This window comes from Desmodus rotundus, chromosome 2 (genome assembly GCF_022682495.2).
Source record: "Desmodus rotundus isolate HL8 chromosome 2, HLdesRot8A.1, whole genome shotgun sequence".
NCBI lineage: Eukaryota > Metazoa > Chordata > Mammalia > Chiroptera > Phyllostomidae > Desmodus > Desmodus rotundus.
In genome coordinates, this window is record NC_071388.1 from 124,380,828 (window position 1) to 124,402,217 (window position 21,390).

General features: G+C 40.0%; 1 protein-coding gene across 4 annotated transcripts in view; it reads right to left on the reverse strand.

Annotated features, from left to right (window-relative positions):
• NCKAP5 (NCK associated protein 5) overlaps positions 1 to 21,390 on the reverse strand; it is a 902,113-nt gene that overhangs the window by 297,163 nt on the left and 583,560 nt on the right. For all 4 annotated transcript variants that reach the window (XM_053918599.1, XM_053918602.1, XM_053918601.2 and 1 more), the window contains one exon: positions 20,802 to 20,889. In XM_053918599.1, coding sequence (XP_053774574.1) covers positions 20,802 to 20,889 — 88 coding nt within the window. The remainder of the gene's footprint in view (positions 1 to 20,801; positions 20,890 to 21,390) is intronic.

The window sequence follows — 21,390 nt, forward strand, 5'->3', positions numbered from 1 at the left end:
AAATAGCATTGTGATGTGTGCTGGGAGGAAGACTTTCCAGGTGCTTCAAGAATCAGTAATAAAGGGATATGAAAAAGGAGTCAGAAAAGCCAATGTCTACAGTTAACACCATGAAAGTAAACCAGGGAATGACTTTGAGGTGGAAAGAACGGAGGGCAGTTAAAAAATTCTAAAAGGCTGTGAAGGTCTTTGGTCTGTGTAGCTGGGAAAAGAAATGAGATTCGGCGGGCTGATGGGGCCAGGCCACAAGTCAAGGAATTCTGCCTTTATCCTACGGGAAATGGGGAGCCATCCACTGTTTTCGTGTGCACATGCGCACACACACATGTGTGTGTGTAGTAAGATGTAGGGTTTGAGCTCTGAAATAACTCTCTGGTACAGAGTGGGGTATAGTCTGAGCAGGAGTTGACTAAACTATGACAAGCCCACAAAATGAGACCTCTTAGTGTCAGTCTTCTTGTATTTTTGATTCCTCAGCATGCAGTTCCTCCCACAATGACAAATAACTGATATTTCCTTAGGTCACTGTTGCTTAGAGACGGGGCCAATAGCCACTGGCATCAGAGTTGATGGGGGTGAGGAAGGAGAAATGGGTTGCTTGTTTACAATTCAAATACCTAGGCCAACTCTGGCCCTAGTGAATCACAATACCTAAGAGAAGCCAGTACTCTTTCATTTTAGGGAAGAACCCAGGTCGTTCTAACCCATGTCGAAGTTTTAGAGCCTCTGGACAGAGAAGCCCCAGTACAAAACATGAATCACTTTCACTTCGGTAAGTTTTTGAGGTTGCACATTTGATTTAGTATTTATAATAAATAAGTAAATGAACATATAATTATTAATCATTCAGGCCAATACCCACTGGAGAGTAAAGGGGGGTGGCTATTAATGGTATACTGGGACTGTAATTGTAAGCCAAGCAGCTGGGACATATCCACCAATAGCTTGCTAAATACTACTTCAATAATAGAAGCCAGATGTTGATGTACACAATAGAAACTACTCGGTATTAGTGTGGTCAGGGACCCTTGGAACTTACCGAGTTCTAAGAGTCCAATGTTCACCATGTTATAGTTGTGCCTTTTCATGGAAGCAGATGGCATTAACAGTTTCTAACTACTTTAAATTGCTTCTACAGTAAAGGACACTGTGTTTTGAAGAGATAGGTTCTATGTGTGCAATATGGAAGGAAAATTTTCCTCCTTGGAAAGTCTTCCTAATTTAAAAATAATGCTTGCTTATTTTAAAAATAATTTAAAAACAATGCTTGTTATGATACAAGGTAAGGAGCAATCTGTCCATTAGTGTCCTAAGTGAGGTAGGAAAGTGGTAATTAGTTGTCATAATGGGCTCACAATTGCAGAAAGAAAAGTAATAAAAGGAGTTTAAAGTTATTCTTGCCCCCACCCCATGCTCAGCCCCCTGGGCGTGTGCAGTTGCCTGGTTGTGTGTGCTAAGGCTTGACCTCAGCCTGGTGGCCCTGCTGCCTTGCACCCCATCACTGGGGGAGTGGCACCAGGTCTGAGCACAAGATTGTAAGGAAAACTGAAGAACCCCAAATTAGGACAGAGGGGAAAGACACTGTGTGTCACATGTGGATGTACGTTGGCATTTCATTTGATAGGAAAAAGAAAAATGTCATCTGTTTCTTGAGGTCCATAAAGTCCCACCTCACTGTGCACTATTCTTATCCAGGTAGTTACACAGACCCAGTTTTATCAAGTTTTAGAACAAGCAGAAATAAGAAATCTACATTCCATTTCTAGCCCTGCCATTAACCAGCTGCATGATTTTAGTCAAGTCGCGTGATTTCTTCAATTACTTTATTTGTAAACAAAATGCACAGAAAGAGACGAACTCAAATTTATACAGTGTTGATCATCTGTGAAAACTCCTCTTTGAAGGATACATATTTAAAACACTGCTGAAGGTCAGGGATTTAATGCAGAAAGATATGAAAGTTCAATGTGCCAAGAAGACATGTTGCCTAATCTCTTTCTCTCTCTTTCTCTCTCCCTCTTGAAAAAAAAACCTTCCCTCCCTTTGCTGTGTACTTTCTCTCTCCTTCCGTCTCTTTCCCCCCCTTTTTCTGTCTCCCCCCTCCTCTTTCACTTGAAAACAACCTTCCCTCTTTTTGCTGTGTACATTTCTTGGGCCCTGTAATAGAAGTCACCGAATTTAACTTCTGCATTTAGCACATTCCAGTTTTTGCCTGTAAGAAGGAAGGCCTGGTGATCCACAATGAATGAGTAAGTACTCCTAACACAGGCAATCATGACCAGCATGAATCCTTTCTGAAGGCATTTGCTTATGGGAGGAATAATTCCAAGTATTTCCTGGTTGTAAGGATTTAGAAAAATAAAAAGAAAATTCATTCATTTCTTTATTTTTATCATTTTTAACTCTGATGGTAAACATAAAGACTACATGTAGAAATATTGCATGTATTCTGATGATAATAATAGCTATGCTTTGGCCAAGCTCATTCATTCATTTTCTAATGGAGATTGCCTTTGTCTCTTACCACTGCTCAGAAAAAGAAAGAAAAAGCAAACAAACAAACAAAAAAACCCTTAAGTTCATGTAGTTTCTAACTTAAAGGTGGCAAAATGAAATCATATTAATATGAAGAGACATCCAACTTTGGAAAGCTAGTTAGTCTTAGAAGATTTTTTTTTTTCATTTTGAACATCTGCCATGTGTTAAGTCCAACTACTAATTTATAGGGAAAATATAAAAAGCTATAATTTAGGAGTGATCAAATAAGGCAGAGATTGGGGTGGTGATAGCATGAAAGGTTAAGTTCTTTCCAGGATACAAAAATTAATAGATAGCACCTAATATTTGTATAACACCTCAGAGTTAAACCAAACAACCTTATACACACCATTTACACACTCACAGCAACAGGGATGAGGGGTGAATATTTTAGACTCCCTTTACAGACGAGACAATAGGCTTTGTTCAGTCATAGAACAAATGAGTCATGGGGATGTAACGTACAGCACAGGGGACGCAATCAATAATAGACCTTTGTACAGTGACATAGAGTTACTATACTTATGGTGACCATATCATAAGGCATATAAATGTCGAATCACTATGTCGTACACCTGAAACCAATGTAATATTGTATGTCTGTCGTATTTTAAGACAAAGAAAAATAAAACAAGCTGTGATGGGTTATTAAGTAAGTGACTTGCTTAACAGTAAGTAGCAGAACCAAAATATAAATTCAGTTCTGGTTTCAAATGTCATGCTCTTTCCATAAGCTCAGTTACCTCTTTCAGACTTTCCCTGCACCTACAGATCTATCCGTAAAGGGGATTCTATCTGAGAAGCTGCAATCTCTATTCAGCTGTGAACCACGCTGCTGGCAGCCTCTGTCCCAAGGCTCCCAGACCACTCCTCCAGGGAGTGGAAGATTTTATCAGAGATGTCAGGTCTGGCCTCAGATGACGATCAGCAGAATGGGTTTAACCATCCACTATCACTTCCATAGTTAATGATGATCAATTAGTTCAAAATATAAACACACACGATATTACAATCTAAATGGAAATGTACAGGCCAGCTTTCTGGCTGACATCCCCTTAGTGAGTCCCAGAGGCATCGGCTTCTGTGATTTATTTACTCATTTGTTTGCTCGTGGCGGGGAGGGTGCACAGAATATATTGTCACTTTAGACAGCACTTCGAAAATTACCACACAAACATTCCCAGGGATCGCTAGCAGCTTTTGTTCAGCACTAGCATACTAAATTTAAAGAGGGGAAAATAGCATCAGATAAATCATAGGATTTTTTTTTTTTAAATCCCAATTTGTTTACAGTTTAAGATTACTACAGCCAGGCAAAACATATAAAACTCTTCTTTTTTTATCCCTGGATTTGACTTACAAAGTAAACTCGGTTCACAGTAAAATTCCCAAGATTAAATGTGTATGATGGATAAGAGAACAAAGTGTTTTCTTTATGTCTCTAATATGAACTCACGACCATTCGCATATCAATTCACAACTACTCCCTGTTATTCTTCACTCAAAAAGTCCTCAATATTGCAGACTATCTTCCATATTGAACATCTCTGTAAAGTTACTTAATAAATTTTTAGATGATGCTTTTATTGCCTGTTCCATCTATCAGCAACATTTATATCCTTTAAAAAGTTCAATTCTAAAGGCCCTTGACACAAAGGGAAACTCTACTATGGAACAGAATGGTGAGAAAAAGTGAGCTGTAATTTTCAATAAAGGTATGCTCTAGGTGACTGGACATTTAAGAAGATGAGCAACAGAAATTGTGTCTTTGCAGCCCATGGCTGGCTGGCTGAGTATAAACTGAACAGAAAGAAACCAAAAGAAGTGAGAAGTCATGTAGGTGGAAACTTTCAGTGGTTAATGGTCACACCAAAACACTTAGGTGTCATTAAAAATAACTCATAACTTAAGTTCAAAATTTGCCTCTAAATTCAGTCTCTCTCTCTCTCTCTCTTTCCTTTCCACTTTTCCCTGGTCCCATTTTCTGAAAGTATTCATAGGTCAGAGAGGCCAGAATACCTCCAGGGGGAAGCTGAGCTCATAGACAGAGGGGATGCCATCCCAAGCGAACCAATAATTCAATCATTGACTAGTTACTGTAGATAACTACAGTAACTAGGTAGGTAGTTACTGTACTACTGTAGGTAGGTAGGTGGGTATATTTACTGACGTCTTTTATATACCCACAACAGCCATATTTCTGAAATCCCTGGGCAGAACTTTATTTTAAAGTGAATGTAAACAATTTCAAGTTTTCTATCTCACTATCCTCATGAATACACATTGTCAGATGACCAAAGTATCTAACATTTTTTTCATGAAATATGGCAATGCTATATGCACAGCCAGATGTTATACTAATACTACTGTCAACAGTGTGCGTGTGTGCATTTGTATGAGTGTGAGTATACAACTGCTGGCAGAGAAATATTTATACTTATATACTGAGTTTGTTAAACTGAGTTGAATTGGCAGAAAATAGCCTCTGCTAAGAAATAGCTCTTTAAGTGATCAAATGTAATGAAGATGAAGAAAGAAAAAGAAGGAGGAGGAGGAGGAGGAGGGGAAGTTGTTTGTATGAAGGAGCCAACTTGCCATTCCAAATTCAGTAAACAAGCATTGTATGCAGCTCCCCAGGTTCCAATTCCAAAGTACGGCCCTCGGGGACTAGAATAATGTTTTATATGGCACATCCTCATTGCCACACTCTGTACAACACAGAAGGCAATCAGAAATGTCTGGTGTTGTTGAATGGGATGGTGCTGAATGAGCAGTGATATTATCTTCCTTTACCTCTAATGACACAATAAGTAAGCTTAATGCTGAACTGCTTATTCTTGAGCACTTTCAATAGAAAACTATATTTAAGCAAATATTTTGCTGTCAGAAACACAAAGCAATGGACTGATAGAGCATTTACATAAAGGAGAAAAGAACCATTAAATTGACTCCTATTCCCAGAAAATGAGATTTTGCATGCCTCTCCTTTAACTAACATCCCCCCCCCCCACATCCATCACTTACAGGAATGCATGACCTTTTAAGCCAGGGGTGTCAAACTCATTTTCACTGGGGGCCACATCAACCTTGCGGTTGCCTTCAAAGGGCCGAATGTAATTTTAGGACTACATAAATGTAACTACTCCTTAACTAGGGGAAAGGAGCTTCGCACTGCCACCGGGGAGAAACAAGGTGTCAGGCCAGATAAAACAAGGTGGAGGGCCGGATTCAGCCCACAGGCCTTGTGTTTGCCACCTGTGCTTTAATCCATAAAGGTGTCTATCCTAAAATGCCCTGGACATTTCTGGAGACTCACTCCTAATCAAGGTGCTCCATTCCTCCCACCTTCCACCTTCCTGGGGTTACCTAAAAGAAGAACTCTAATGAGGTACATTAGTTGTACTTTTGAAAGTCAGAGATGGACTACCTAGTTAATCCTCTTGGGGACTCATGTCAGAACAGAGAAAAGCCTCACCTCGTTGCACCTAAATGGAACTTAAAGATAAAGCAAGAATATGACTTCTTTTCCTAGTGCAATTTACATAATATCTGCTTTCTCTAGTTGTCTGAGAATTTTACCAAGGACATTTTTCCAGCAATATCATCATGGTGTGCTTTTTGACATTAAAACTATTGTTTTTATCCTTATCCCCTGAAAGCGGCAGGAAGCTATCACTGGAGGTGATTCTTTGTCATCGAGTGGGATGTACAGTCTGACAAGCCACTCGTGGCCACAGTGGGAGCAGAGAGGTGAGGAGCATTTGGCGAAGACACCTGTGACCCTGCCAGGGGACTCATCTTGATAGGAAAGGGAAGAAGATTCAGATAAATTATCCAAAATAACCATGATCCTAAAGACAATTAGAAAAGTCAGAATATATATATGAAAAGCAATAAAAATGTGCATCAAAACCTGAGTAATCATTTCTTCATGCAAAATCTATTTTAAAGAATAATGAACTGGGGAAGTTGTGATTCCTGAGACAAAAGTCTCTCCCAGAGGTCTTTCAACTAACTCTACCAAATAGTCCTCTAGATCCCAACGATAGTCATCTTTGTGCTAAGCGACTTTCTGTTGCCACAGGAAGAGAGGAAATGTAAAACTAGCTTCTCTTTCCAGGTCTGCCATTCATGGTCAATGCACCCTTGGTAAAGCCCCTGGGGTTTCTGTGACATTGTTTTCTCCTGTGCAAAATAAGGTGACTGGGTATTGGAGGCAACTATCCTCCTGAGCATCTAGGACTTGCTAACCATCCCTGTTCATCTCGACACAGTGACTGACCTTCACATGTCACCCTAAATCTTTCCTCAGATAGTCATCATTAACAGAGGCTGGCCACCTTGTACACAGCAACATGACAATGAATAGCTGGTAAACATGACCTACACTCTTGGCTACCCAAATAAATCATGAGATTATCTGACCCCTTCCAAGTAGCCCTGAGGTCCAAGATACCACATGGCCACTTTGTAGACTTCCCACCACTAAAACCTGAAGCACCCTGACTGTAACTCTTTTTACACAGTAAGGATCTTGCTCAATTTTCACTGTCTCTAAGCTCAGTTGACTTTGGATACACAGAACGATCCCAGACACTGGCAGAGGATCAGAAGCAATTATAGTTCAGGCCACTCTGGAAACTTAGCTCCAAGTGCAAGGCTTTGAAAGGGCTTCAAGGAGTTCATCATGAGCATCAGCTGTGGAGCCTGGCTGCGCACATCCTCTCTGCCCAGTTTATAGTGTATTTCCAAGGCCTGGGTTTCAGTACATCAAAAACAAAGACCCAGTTTGGTAACTTTCTAAAACTTGCTAATAGTTCAAATTTTTAAAAAGGAAAATAGGCCTCAAGCATAGTTATTAACAGGCAACACTTACTAGGGTAAATTGAGGATCTTGTCTCATTTTCTTTCTGTCCAAGTTTCCCTTCTATTTAAGCAACCACAGGAATTTTCCATTCCCAGCTGTGCCTTCTCACCAGCAGGGTTTTCCTCAACACTATGTTTCCTCAGACATCTTCACTCGTTCTCTGTCCATCCTGTCGGGGTTCTCTGAACCACGGCCCCCTATGCTCCAGTCAACTTCCTGAGTGACTCCCCGACCTACCTGCCCCATGCCTTCATGTTCTCTCGATAAGTGCCTCCTCAGCAATGAGCTCACCACTAACCCATGGACTGAAAACAGCTGGGAGTGAGGTCTCCAGGCTCTGAGAGATAAAGTAAGTTCACAAACATTTCACAGCTTGTGAGAGGCTCACTCAGGATGTGAGCCCACGATGTTGATGTGTAAAATCTTTAAGTTTACCCATAATCTTCTGTTTTCTCTCACCTGAATACCCATAATCCTCTGCTGTACTTCAGTGGAATGCTCATACTCCTCTGTCATCTTTCATTAGAGAACCCATAGAACCAAAGGACCTTTTCATTTATGTGAATTTTACTGTTTTTCAAGATCTAACTCAACTCTTATCTTCCCCAGAAGTTCAATGTGCCTTCTAAACAAAGGTACCAGGTTGGCTACTCTGGGGGAAATGCTGGTGGTATGTTAATGAAAACATGACTCTGGTTATAGGGACCTTTAGCAGAACAAGCAAGAAAAAAAATGCAGCTGAATCTAATACCTTGTAGTTTAGTGGTTCTCAAACAAGGCTGCACAATGGAATTGACCTGTGGAGATTTTTAAAATCCTCATGACCAGGCTGTACCCCAAACCGATTAAATCAGAATCCCTGGGGTGGAACCAGACCATCACTGATTTTTAAAACTCTCCAGATGATTCCAAGGCATATCTAGATTTGAGAACCATGGGTGAAGAATGCAATTAATGCTACCCCTGAAACACCAGGGCACTAGGAATCAAAGGACCAGGTCCACTGTAACCTGACACTGCATGATGCTTGTAAAAATCAGCTGCTTCTGTGAAGCCCAGTTTCTTCACCTGTAAAGTGAAGCTGTACTTTCTTGCCTTCCTATTTTGAAAGGTTCAAGGATCAAAGATGCAAGGATCAAATGAGATTATGTTGTGAGAGTGTAAACTGTAAAACACATATTAATTATTATTGTGACAATTCTCACTACCAATTCTCCAATGGTGATTATGCAATGCTCAGATAGAAAATAAAAAGAAAAAGAAAAAATACAATAGTAGAAGGATTAGAAAAAATTAAATATAGTGACTCAAGAGAAATGTAGTCCAATTCATATCTTAAGGATATATTTATATGTTGTTTTATAAATGAAATTAAAAAAGAATGCTTGAAATGCAATTGTTTTCAGATCATCACTTATAATAGAGGGTTCCTAGTTCATACTAAGCTATAGGCTTGGCCTTAATGGGGAGAAATGAATTCACTATGTTAATTTATAGTTTCTACACTATAACACAGTATAGAAACCAAATTTATTGGGGGATGGAGTGGCAAACCTACCAAATAGAACACATTTGGAAAAACATATTTTGATGTTTACAAAACAATGAAATCATCATAAATGACAATCAATCTTTGCTTATTCATTTAAACACAAGAGGGCAGAAAATAAGCTGTTGTGAGACCCCAATTCAATGGGCTTGCAGAAGTTCCTTTGAACTTAACCCCTTGACATATGGTACATTCCACAGAAGGCATGAAGTAAATGGCACTGAGATAGCACATCAAGCCTTCAAAAGTTACTATGATCATACCAGCCTGAGGTCTGGTTCCTGAGAGTGTGAAGGCAGGAGGCCAAGGAGGAGCAGTGGTTTCTCTCTCCTTTTGGATGCATATGGCACTTGGCAAACCATATTTGCTGGTGTTCACTTCTCTATTTCAATGCTACTTCTTAACACCTCTTTCCTCACACCTTTGTCCAAGGTAAAGTCTCATCCAGACTTACTTATTCAACACAGAGGATTATAAGCTCCTAAATAACTTTAAAAATTATTTTCTTCTCTCCTTCCTTTCCAAATCCCACATCCTAAATTCCAGTTTTCTGAAAAAAGTTTGTGATTTACACTAACATGTGAATGACCTTCTCTTTAAGTACAGTAAGTCCTCACTTCCTGAACTGATTCTTGGAATCTGTGACTTTAAGTGAAATGACCTATAATGAAATCAAGTTTACCATAGTCTAATTTATTTAAACAAGAATTAAGTTCCTATGGCATACTTCTGGTCACAAATACATCAATACACTTCTAAATGAAGACCCAAAACAATTCTAATATTAAACATTGAGATAAAGGTGAGCTTTATATACATTTGAGACAGATAAATAAAAACAAGCAAAAAATTATTTCCAATACGCTTATTCCAGTTCAGGGTCGCATGTGGCCAGAGCCTCTCCCAGCAGCTCAGGGCACAAGACAGGGACCCACCCTGGACTGGGCACTCTTCCATCACGAGCCTCACACTCCCCCACACACTCAGACGGGGACTATGCTGATACATCAGTTCACCTCATATGCACAGTTTAAGGATGTGGGAGAAACCCAGAGTCCCCAGAGAAAACCCACACAGACATGGGAAGGACCATACAGACAGGGCCCTGTGACCTCCATACAGACAGTGGCCCTGGCCAGGAATTGACTATTTTTTCTTCTCATCAACATTTTAACAAAACAACACTGAACAAAATGTTCCTCAAGGACCTGCCATATTTGTTTTCTTGATTCTTTATTTCTTACATGGAATTATGCATTTAATATATGGAATTTTAGAGAAGCATGTCTAACTGAGAAAACAGTGGTATTTAGGGCCTGGGGATGGCAAGATTGTGCAATGGGGGAAGACACACCAGAAGGCCAGTCCTGTCTGAGAACCGGCCCCTGGTTTAGCACTCCTGAAATGTCTACATTTCTCATAGTTTTGCCATTTTCTCCAATTCTGAAACTTTTATATTTGCAGCAGTTTCCATAGTGCTATCTGCTAGGGTAGGCTAGTGTGGGGCAGGGTAAGAGGAAGAATTTGTGTGAAGAGAAAACAGATGAGTGGATATATAGGGCTAGATGTGTAGTAATATGCAATAGTTACTGTTCACTGGCTATTTAACATGTGCTAGGCACATTCTATGCTGTCTCCAATTGTTAGATGAAATCATGTCTGGAAAGCACTTCGAAAACAGGCAGCCTTTCCATTTAGCCTTATTATACCCATTATGGAGAAGAGAAGAGTAAGACTAAAACTGAGTAAGTTGCCCAAGATGACAAATGACTAACTGAGAGAGAAAACTAGACTCTGCTTCAAGGTCTGTGTGACTCTGGAACTTTTGCTTACTTATATTCCCTTCCTGCGCTCGCCAACAACTACCCCTGACATGTGTGGTCTCTACAAAGAGAGGAGCTGCTGTGAGTTCATCGCCTTCTTTTTAGTGGTCTACTACTTTCCTTTCTTCAAGTTACTTCTTCCCATTATTAATCTCAATGAACCCTTATACAGGAAAAAGAAGACACACAGAGCACCACCTGCATTTGTGTTTGAATGAGTGACAGACAGACCAACAGAGGGAACATGTTCAATGAATTTCTTCACTCTCTTCCCCCTTCCGAAGCCTGAGGACTTTCCAAAACCCAGTGCATGGGGTGTAGATCCTCCACCTCTGGACACTGGCACAGCTGGCACAGCCTTAAATGCCCTAAGATTAGACAACCTGTCCTTTCAGGCAATAGTAATAGTAGTAGTGGGATGGAAAACAATCATTGAATTTCCACTGACATTTGCCTACACACTATAGTCAAACTTCCTTCAGAATCTTCTCCTGTACGTTTTCTCATAGGTTTGAGCTGGCTAGAACAGTCCTTTATGATCATGGTGTTGACTGACTCACAATGCTAATGACATGTTAGAATCACCTGGGGACATTTTAAAACATACCAAGGCACAGTCTCAGCTGCTGGAGATTCTCAGAAATTGTTCTGGGTTAGGGTGCAAGTAGGTTGAGGATCCAACCACAGTTTGATTCCTGTCTTACATCTGAGTCCTGGAGAAGATCCTCCTGTGCAGAGGGCCACTTTTCCCACATCCAGGATCTGCTGTCCAGAGCTTGGGGACAAGCTTCTAAGGACCTGCAAAGGCTCTGCGCCTACCTCCTCAGGTATGCCTGCCAGGCCAGTCAACACCTGAGTCCTGCAATGACTTAAATGCAGACAGCATACCCCTGGCAAGACCATTTTTTTCTCACCCTGCCCCTGGTGATTCCTCTTTGTTGCCATGCTGGACTTGCTGTGCCGACAAAAATCAATAAGGATAATACAGCCGAAAGGTTATTGTACAGGAGAGATCTCAGGAAAATTATACATTTTTCCCCACAGACTATTTTATCTCTATTTCATAAAGCTTTGCTAAGACAAGACCTAAAATAAAGAAAATTATAGTTCTGTAGCCTTGGGTGAGAAAATAGGATCAAAGTTCAAGGATTGATATAATCATGATTTTTCTCTGTTCAAATTTATTTTTTTTCCTAAGAGGAAAAAATAACATATGCCCAGCTAATGATCTGAAGTGCCCTAACTATTTGCCCAAGCCACACACTTGATAAAAAACAACATCTTTTGGATTCCCTCCACAGAACCTCATAAATTGAGACACTATCTGGGTATTCGAAAATGAAGTCTGACCCTCTGTGAGATGAGCTGAGGAGAGCGGTCCCTGTTCATTGCCAAAAAGCAGCTCACCTGTATGAACAGGTGCTTTTCCAGGGCATCATTTTATTCATATGTTACATTTGTTTTAACAGAGAGGTTATATTCTGCTTTTACTTGGTAAGAGTTCAGTTCGAGGTTGAAGCATCTAACAAGAAAAGCATACATGTCTGAGCAGAGAATTTAAGCAGAAATGGAGAATGAGAAAGTAGAATCAGAACCCATTAAACAAAGAATTTTAAATTCCCAAGAAGTATGAAATTATTTAAACTCTTAGTGATAGTATTTAAAACTTCTCTATTCATTTCAAAGTATTTAATACAAAGTTGGAATTACAGAGGTGAATATTCAGGTGTGCTAACAAGCAGGTACTCCCAAATGAGACTGTTTTGGAAACTTCTGGAATTCTAAAAAGCTTTTTGTATGTAGGGTATAAAATAATAAATTCATCTCACAAATACTTTCAAAGAGAAGAGAAATAGTTTATGTAGGACAATATTCTTGGTTGTCCTGAATCTCATCATGCACTTTGGCTTTGAGAAATCCTGACTTCTTTATCTAAACTTATACAAATGGAGGATGTTGCTTAACAAAACAAAAAGACCAAAAAGAGGAATGAAGAAAACTGTCTTCTCAAGGAACACTCTCAGTCCTTTAAAACTTAACATACAATAAAAATACTTGCTTTATTACAATTACCCACCTCAGCAGCTATTCAAAGTTCACAGCAATTCAAAGAAAAGGCCAAATATCTTAAAGCAGAATCAAAAGCACTTGAGACTTCCTGAGATTACAGGCCAAATACATAAATATCAGCACTCAGTAAAATCTTTCATATCCTATTGTGCATTATAATTTTATAAATAACTGTGCAAAGACTTAGCTACTCTCTCAACAGAATTTTAGATTATTCTTTCCAGCTGGTGTGCACTCATTGAATGTACTGACTGCTGATCCATGTATTTGCAATTATTTACCTTATCTTGTTTAGGTTAAAGAAAGAAAAATGAAGCACTTTTCTGAATAACTTGTATAAATTACAGTCAAGTTCTCTAAAGACTTTGAAAGAATTCAGCTCTCTTGGCTAATTAACTGCCAGAACACCTACTGAAACTAGTATTGTGTGTAAAAGACATCAGTACAGGCTCAGTAGGGATGCATATTCAGTTCTGCCCCAGACTGAGAATTGGTCCATGAACTTGAATGCCATTTTCTCCTTGGCAAAATGAGGGAACGTTGATGGTGAATGAATGGGTACTGAAGTACCTCACTAGTTGCCAATACAGGCACCTCAAAAATGAGAATGACTCATCAAACTTGGAAATGACAAAACAGAACAGATCATTCTAAGTCAGAAGCTTTAAGGAGGTCCCCAGATTGCTGCATCTGCCAAGGTTCCCTCAGGTGGCTCTAATACTCCACCAGAAACAGGCAGGAACCTTGCAGATCCTGGACACTGCAAACACAGAACTTCAGTTTTGCCTTGTATTTACACATTTTCATTAAAAAATGCTACTATGTTAGAAGTTTGGAAAATTCACACTTTAAATGTACTAGGAATATTGCAATTTAAAAGACCTTTCTTAGGTATCTTTTGTAAAGGATTGTTTAATATAATTGCTTAACCCTAACTTTTCTTTCTAGTGCACTTAAAATTTTGAATTTGTTTATGTTGGAGAGGATGCAGAGAAAAGGGAACCCTAGTGCACTGTTGGTGGGAATGCAGACTGGTGAGGCCACTGTGGAAAACAGTATGGAATTTCCTCAGAAAACTAAAACTGGAACTGCCCTTTGACCCGGCAATTCCGCTGCTGGGATTATACCCTAAGAACCCTGAAACACCAATCCAAAAGAACCTATGCACCCCAATGTTCATAGCAGCACAATTTACAATAGCCAAGTACTGGAAGCAACATAAGTGCCCATCAGCAAACGAGTGGATCCAAAAACTATGGTATATTTACACAATGGAATTCTACACAGCAGAGAGAAAGAAGGAGCTTATACCCTTTGCAACAGCATGGATGGAACTGGAGAGCATTATGCTAAGTGAAATAAGCCAGACGGTGAGGGACAAATACCATATGATCTCACCTTTAACTGGAATATAATCAACAGAATAAAAAAGGAAACAAAATATAACCAGAGACATTGAAGTTAAGAACAATCTAACAATAGTCAGGGGGGAGTGGGGAGGGGACAGTAAGGAGAGTGGATTGCAGGAACTACTATAAAGGACACATGGACAAAATCAAGGAGGAGGGAGGTGGGTTCAGCTGGGGTGGGGTGGAGGGATGGGGAGAAAAGGCATACAACTGTAATTGAATAACAATAAAAATTTAAAATTTTTTTGAATTTCTTTACAGTATATTTGTTATAACTAGGGAAGAAGGAGGTGAAGTTTAAGTCAAACATTTCCAACCCCTGATAATATCATTTGTGAAGTAACATCTCTGCCAGGCAGGGCTTGGGCTCCAGTGAGGAAGGTCTTAGACTATGTCACCCTGCTCCAAGTACTGTATATAAAAGCTACTGGATATGTTGGATGATTGACAAATTTTAAGGTAACTAGAAAGGTTCCTTTCCTCCAAGCATCAGCTGCCTAATCACATCGGAGAATACTCTTAAGGAATTATTTAAGGAAAAGGTCATTTTGATTTTCCATTAGATCGCTTCAAATGGAAACAGCACGGACAACATACAATATTGCTTTAAACACAGGCTAAGGCATCAATGACTGAAAACAGACCATCATTAGAAATAATGGAGCTGGGCCCAGAGAACACAGTGCTTAGGCAGGGCTCTACATAAAGGTAGGACAAGGTAAAGAGGTGGAGGGAGGCAAACGCGGACACCACTACAACACTGCTGAGTGTTTACCTACCTCTCTCTGATCTCTCCTGGGACAGTGACACTGCAGCTTTTGGCGAAGTTTCTGCACTCAGTTTTCTTTTTTAAAAAATTTTTATTGCTATTCAATTACAGTTGCCTGCCTTTTCTCCCCATCCCTCCACCCCACGCCAGCTGAACCCACCTCCCTCCCCCGCCTCTACCCTCCCCCTTGATTTTGTCCATGTGTCCTTTATAGTAGTTCCTGTAATCCCCAGGAACTACTCAGTTTTCATGGCAACTTATTCAGCCAGCTAAAAGGATGCAAAGGAGCTCAAGTGACATAACATTGGAAATGTATAACTTCGAGCAAACAATCTTACCTCCCTGTGCCTGTTTCCTCTTCTGTAAAATGAGGAAAACAGTAGTACCTATTTCAAAGGGTTCTTGTGAAAAGACAACGAGCCCACACCTGTAAAATGATTAGAATGTGAACGGCACATGGCAGGTGCTCAGCACAGGTAGGGGAGGTTTGGCTAGTGGTAGGCACTGTGCTACCAGCACATGTACTCATTTCACAATTTGTGTAACAAGGCCCCACAGGATTGCAAAGAAACATCACAATTCCAGAGTTCTAAGAGCAAGAAGAAACCTTAGAAATCATCTCTCTGTTCTGAGGGTTGCCCTTAGTCTAACACTTGTGTTATTTAGTCCATGTATAAAAAAAATAATAAGCCTTATTTACAGACTAAGAAACTGCCCATAAAATCTGAACTTCATCTTCTGAACCCATGTGGCTATCTGTACACATTTTTGGGTCATCTGACTGTGCTGCAGCTGGGCTGTGGCAGCTGCCTTCAGGCCTGACAGTGGCTCTCTAGTTTGCCACAGTCTCCACCACTTCCTACTGTCCTTTGGCATTAAATCCGGTATGGGATGCTATTGTATAAGAAAGAGTTTTGTATTTTTATTAAAAACAAAAACAAATTTAAAAAGCCTTTCTTTGTACCTGTTTATCAAAAGTAGAAAAATAGAATTCAAATCTCACAGGACATTTACTTTTCTCATACCTGGTCCACTTTCATTTGACAACTAAGGTATTTGTGTTTATGATCCCTAATCTAGCCCAAACCTCATCTTTCACAAATACAAAAACTAAGGAAACTGGGGAGTTTCGTTGACTGTCTGAAGTCCAAAGTCTTGTTAGTGGCAGAAGCTGAAGCCAAGTGTAAGTCCTTTTCCCCCCTTGTTAGTGTTTCCATTTGCCCACCCACTTTTTTCTTTCCAAATAAATTGGCTAATGTGGGTTCACTTCATGTCCCCAAGAGAAGAGCAGAGATAAGAGGAAGTATATCACCTACAACAAAGAAGCACAGAGGGTAGCTGCAGACACAAGAGGACTGGAAAGGGGTAACCTACCATTAGTGTTAGGATCATTTGTACCTTAGGCTGCTTGTGTTTAAATATTGTCATAGATGAAGCTGAAGGAATGATGTTCCTCTCCCACGAACTGCTCCAATTCATTTGTGTTTAATTGTCCCATTTCATGTCTAATTATGAATTCTTTTCCTAATGTTTCCTAACTTACTTGACTAAACAAAATGGTGATCTGGGTGACAAGAATATGTAACACAGCACATAAGAAATCCCCAAACATCTAGAGAAAATAAACTGGAGAAAGAAAAAAAAGCAGAAGGGAAACTAAAGCTGTTTCTACTTACTGAGGCTCCTCTATAGACAATCTTTTGAGGTCTTTTATTTCCCCCTAATGAAATGAGATTGTTCTCGATGCTAGATATGAATGGGCCATTAAAAATAAGTGTGAGGCAGAAGGCAGAGTCTCCAGGGAGAACAGTGCAGTAGGTTTGGTAGCATCGTCCTTTATGCATCCAGAATGCCGTGCAAGCTGCTATTTGGACTCCTGTCACATTGTGGCATATATTTGATTACTTGCCTTTCCTCCCTGTTGTCTAGCATCCTATAGATTGAGCTTCCCAGGAGAAGGCTCCCATCAGGCAGGCTTTGTTGTATGTCAAGCACTTAGCTTGATGTATGCTAGGTACGGCCAGCCTGCTAGAATAATGTGCTACTGAGTGTGAGGGACAGAATAATGTTTCTGTCTCCCAGATGTCCACATCCCAACCCCTGAAATCTGTGAATTTTACCTTATATGGCAAAAGGGACTTTGCTGATGTGATTAAATTGAAGATCTTCAGATGGAGAGATTATCCTGGATTATTTGGATGGGTATAATATAACCACAGGGTCCTTATAAAAGGAAGGGAAAGGGTCAAACTCAGAACAAAGAAATATGACAATGGAACCAGAGTTTGGAGTCATGCACTTTGAGGATGTAGGAAAGGAACACCAGACAAAGAATGCTGGAATCTGGAAGAGGCAAGGAAATGATTCTGCCCTGAAGCCTACAGAAAGAATGCCAGCACCATGATTTTAGACTTTTGACCTCCAGAATTATTGTAAGAGAGTAACTTGGTGTGGTTTTAAGTCACTAAGTTTGCTACAGCACCAATAGGGAACCACTACATTTAATGTAAAAAAATAAATAAATAAATGGATAACTGTCATTTGAATGAGTAAATGAGCAAATAAATGAATCAATGAATGTAGAAAAGTTTAGATAGAAAGTAGAATGGCTTCTGTTTAGGGCCCAAATTAGGTAACTATCAGTGGGTAACTTGGGCCCCACCATTTAATCTCACCAGAATTGTTCAGCATAAAGAGCTGAGGCCATGGAGTCAGACAAACAGACTAAGACTGGAATCTTTCCTAGGTTCCTTCCAGGTCGGGTGTCCTTGGGCAGGTGTGCGGCTCTCTGAGCCCACGCCCACAGGTGTAAGATGGGGACAGTACCTACTGTTTAAAGTTGTTGTGGGACTGTATGAGCTGCCATCTAGTTGCATTCAATGGGACTCTGAACTAGGTAAATTTGAAATTGTCACATAAAAATGTTACTAATGTCATTTCATGCAGAAACCTTGAAATCATATATATATACATATATATATGTATATATATATGTACATATATATATATTCTCAAAACTATAAAAAGAATCAAGAACTACAGAACAACCAAGCTGGTAAACTGACTGCTCCATGGTAGGTCTGCTTCAGCTGCTGAACAGAAACACGCACCATCCTGTGAGAGGATCCACATTGAATCATGCAAGTTACACATTATACCAGTAACAAGTTAAGAGAGGTCTTTAGGAACACACCCTTGAACAAAAGAAGACCACCCTTCAATGCATGCAAAGCAATTAGCATGGGCCTGGGACACAGAAAGCTATTACTCTGCTGGTATTGTATTAGCTCAAAAATGACAGCTTCAGAATGGACACCTCCACAGTGGAAAATGAAAGCAACTCCAGCTTTCCCGTGGGCTGAAGTGTTGTAGGGGCCCCTGGCTGCTTTTAGAATAAAACTTGCTGTTGGAAAATCTGAGTCAGGTGTGCAAATAACAGCCCATATTATGAAGCAATAAATCTCCCAGTTCTTATCTGTACTACAAAATTTGACTTCAGGAAGGTGTCAACTACATGCTCCACCGGTATCACGTACATATACATGTACATCTACACGGACATCTCATGCAAACCTATTTTGCGGCTATTAGCCATATTCAGAGAAACAGAATTTGTGACATGACAGGGACCCCCGGGCCTTAGTGCTTCCCATCAAGATTTTGCTTTCCTTTCTCTCCATTCTCATTTTTTGAGTCCCCAGAGAACAAGGTTACCTAGTATATACTTGAAGCTCAGTGAATATCTGTTGAATGTATAGATAACCTAATGGGTCATAGAACCTATGTCTGTCTCCCACTGTCTGCATAATGAGCTGAGGCCAATTACGGCAATGACTGAAAAACCCCTTCGAGGTAGTAGTAATTCAGATGATTTACTGCCTTCTCCCTAGAGGGAAGCACTGAGTTCCCAAATCTAATAGACTGAGTTACAGGGAGGAAATAGTTTTAAAACACATTTTTTAAAGAGCATCTGTTTTTCTAAGAAGCTTCCAGTTTCATAAAATAAATTCAGATGATGATGTTAAATGTCTACACCACTGATTTGGCTGGTAAGTGATGGAGCGATTAGAAAAGAATGATCAAAGGAAAACAAGCACCTGGATGAGCAGCAAGGAGTGTTTAGAAAAAGCACCAAGTGATGCTGAGTTCTTCAGTTCTAACTCAGGCCTGCCGTGACTGGTGAGGGGGAGCACACGACCAATGTTTCAGGGTCAGAGGACTCTTAGGCCACATGGAACCACTTACTGTAGAATCAAGCTTCCTCCCCTCCCTTTATTCATTCAAACCTCAATTTTCTACCAAAACAGATGTAAGACCTAGGGAAGACTCAGGCTAGCAGGATTTAAATCCTTATCCTACCTCTAGGTGACACACATCAGGAAAAGTACACATGTGTTCCCTGTGTAAAGACCACCTCACCTTCTCAAGAAGAAATGGATTTTAATGATTTTTTAAAATTGTCTTCAAGGCACTAACCTGAATTGCCTCTGAGGCAGCTTAAGTCACCTCCTTGCATTGAAGTCATTGGAGATGGAAAACAGCTGTCCTATTGTCCCAAAGTAGCCCTGTATATGTTTGAAAGGCCAACTACTGAGGACATAGATTCCTAAAGGCTAATTCTGCCTATTCCTTAACTTTGTATAATACTCTGACTGTTATTATGATCAGAGCCTTCCCAATCTTTCTCATAACAAGTAAACTGCAGAGTCCTGAACCCATGAATTCAGGGAAGCTAGTGTCAAATTACCTTTACCACCTGGGTTCCTACACTTGCCTCCCAAACCCACTTCCTTTCTAGCCAGCTAGAAAGCTAAACACCAAGGGCTGCCCAGTGATTGCCTCAAATTTGTCCAATTTCCTTGCCTTCCTTAGCTTCATTTTTTACTCTATATAGAGATGTGCAATGACATTGGGTCTCTATTTGTGATGTGAAGTGATTTTTAACAAAAGTCCTCTGTTTATCAATAAAGAGGACCAGTGCTCTTTCTGCTACATTTCTCTTCCCACCCGCCAGAGCCTTCTCATCTGTTTGGCTAACTTGGGTCATACTCAGATTAGATGCCCTGTTTTCCAGCCTGGCCCCTTTGCTAGTGTTAAAGTCCCATGGGATAAGGGCAATTAGGAGATGACAATTTGTCACTTCATTGAAACTTACTCTCTTTGGACCTCTTTAGATTCCAAATGGCAAGGTGCAAGGCCACACCCATGAGCCCCACATATAATCATGACCTCAGCAAGCTCTCCTGAGCACCCTCAGTGTCACAGACTTCTTCTCTCACCGAGCCATCATTTGATCATCTTGAGCTTCTTATTCTCCATGAGCCCACTATGCAAATGCATACTACGAATCCTTTAGCTAGGCTTCCCCTCTGCCTCCAATGTTCTTCCTCTTGTTCTCTATTCCTCAGTCTCACCTTAAATGTCATCCCTCTCTGGGAAGTAGTCCTTAACTCCCCAGAAAGGATGAATCACTCTCTGTCCTTGTTCCCAGGGAACGCTGTAGCTATCTCTCTTATAGCCCTGACAACGGCAAACTTATTTTTTACATTTTCCTACAACCAACTCTACCATCTGTTTCACAGTAGGAGTTCAACAAAAATGAATGAGTTAAATAAATGTGTACATGATTTCTCAAACAGAGGTAACTGTATGGCTCCTAGCAATGGGGTTTGGCCGATACTTGTTTATTTATGTTTGAGTCAGGGAAGACAGAGCTAGAGAAATATGAGAAAAACAAACTGACCAGTAAGAGTCAAGAGTAAGAAACATGGTATACCTGATAGGCCATTATATTAACAGTTTCATCTTTTTTCTGCTCTGGAGGTCCTTGAGTCTGCAATAGATTTCGTACTGTTTCTTCCATCCTGAAAAACAAAAATAAATAAGTAAATAAAATAAAGAAATTCTTCAAAGAAGTTTTCCTATTAATGTGAGTCTGTTTCCTAAGTTTAAACCTGAAAAATCTCCTTTCTCTTCTCTTGTGTTCAACCCCTATATCAAGAATCTTTAAAATCATTCTTCAGAATGTCTCTGGGTTCTCTCTCTTTACCATTCAGTTCCCTATCTCTGGCCTCCTGTTATCGGTACTCATGCAAACATCTCCCAATACCCTCTTTATTTTCAATTGCTCCCTTTTAATTTGATACAATGGTACCACATTAATCAACCTGAAGTACCACTTTGATTTTTTAAACTCAATTTTCAAAGTTGACAAATATTACATAAATGCATTTTCACCATTAATATACTATTCCATGGTGGTCTGCATCAGCACTCAAAGGTCTACTTTATTCTTTTCAACAACTTCCTGGTATTTCATGATGTGACTGTACCATAAATTATTTAACCATTCCCCTACTGACAGA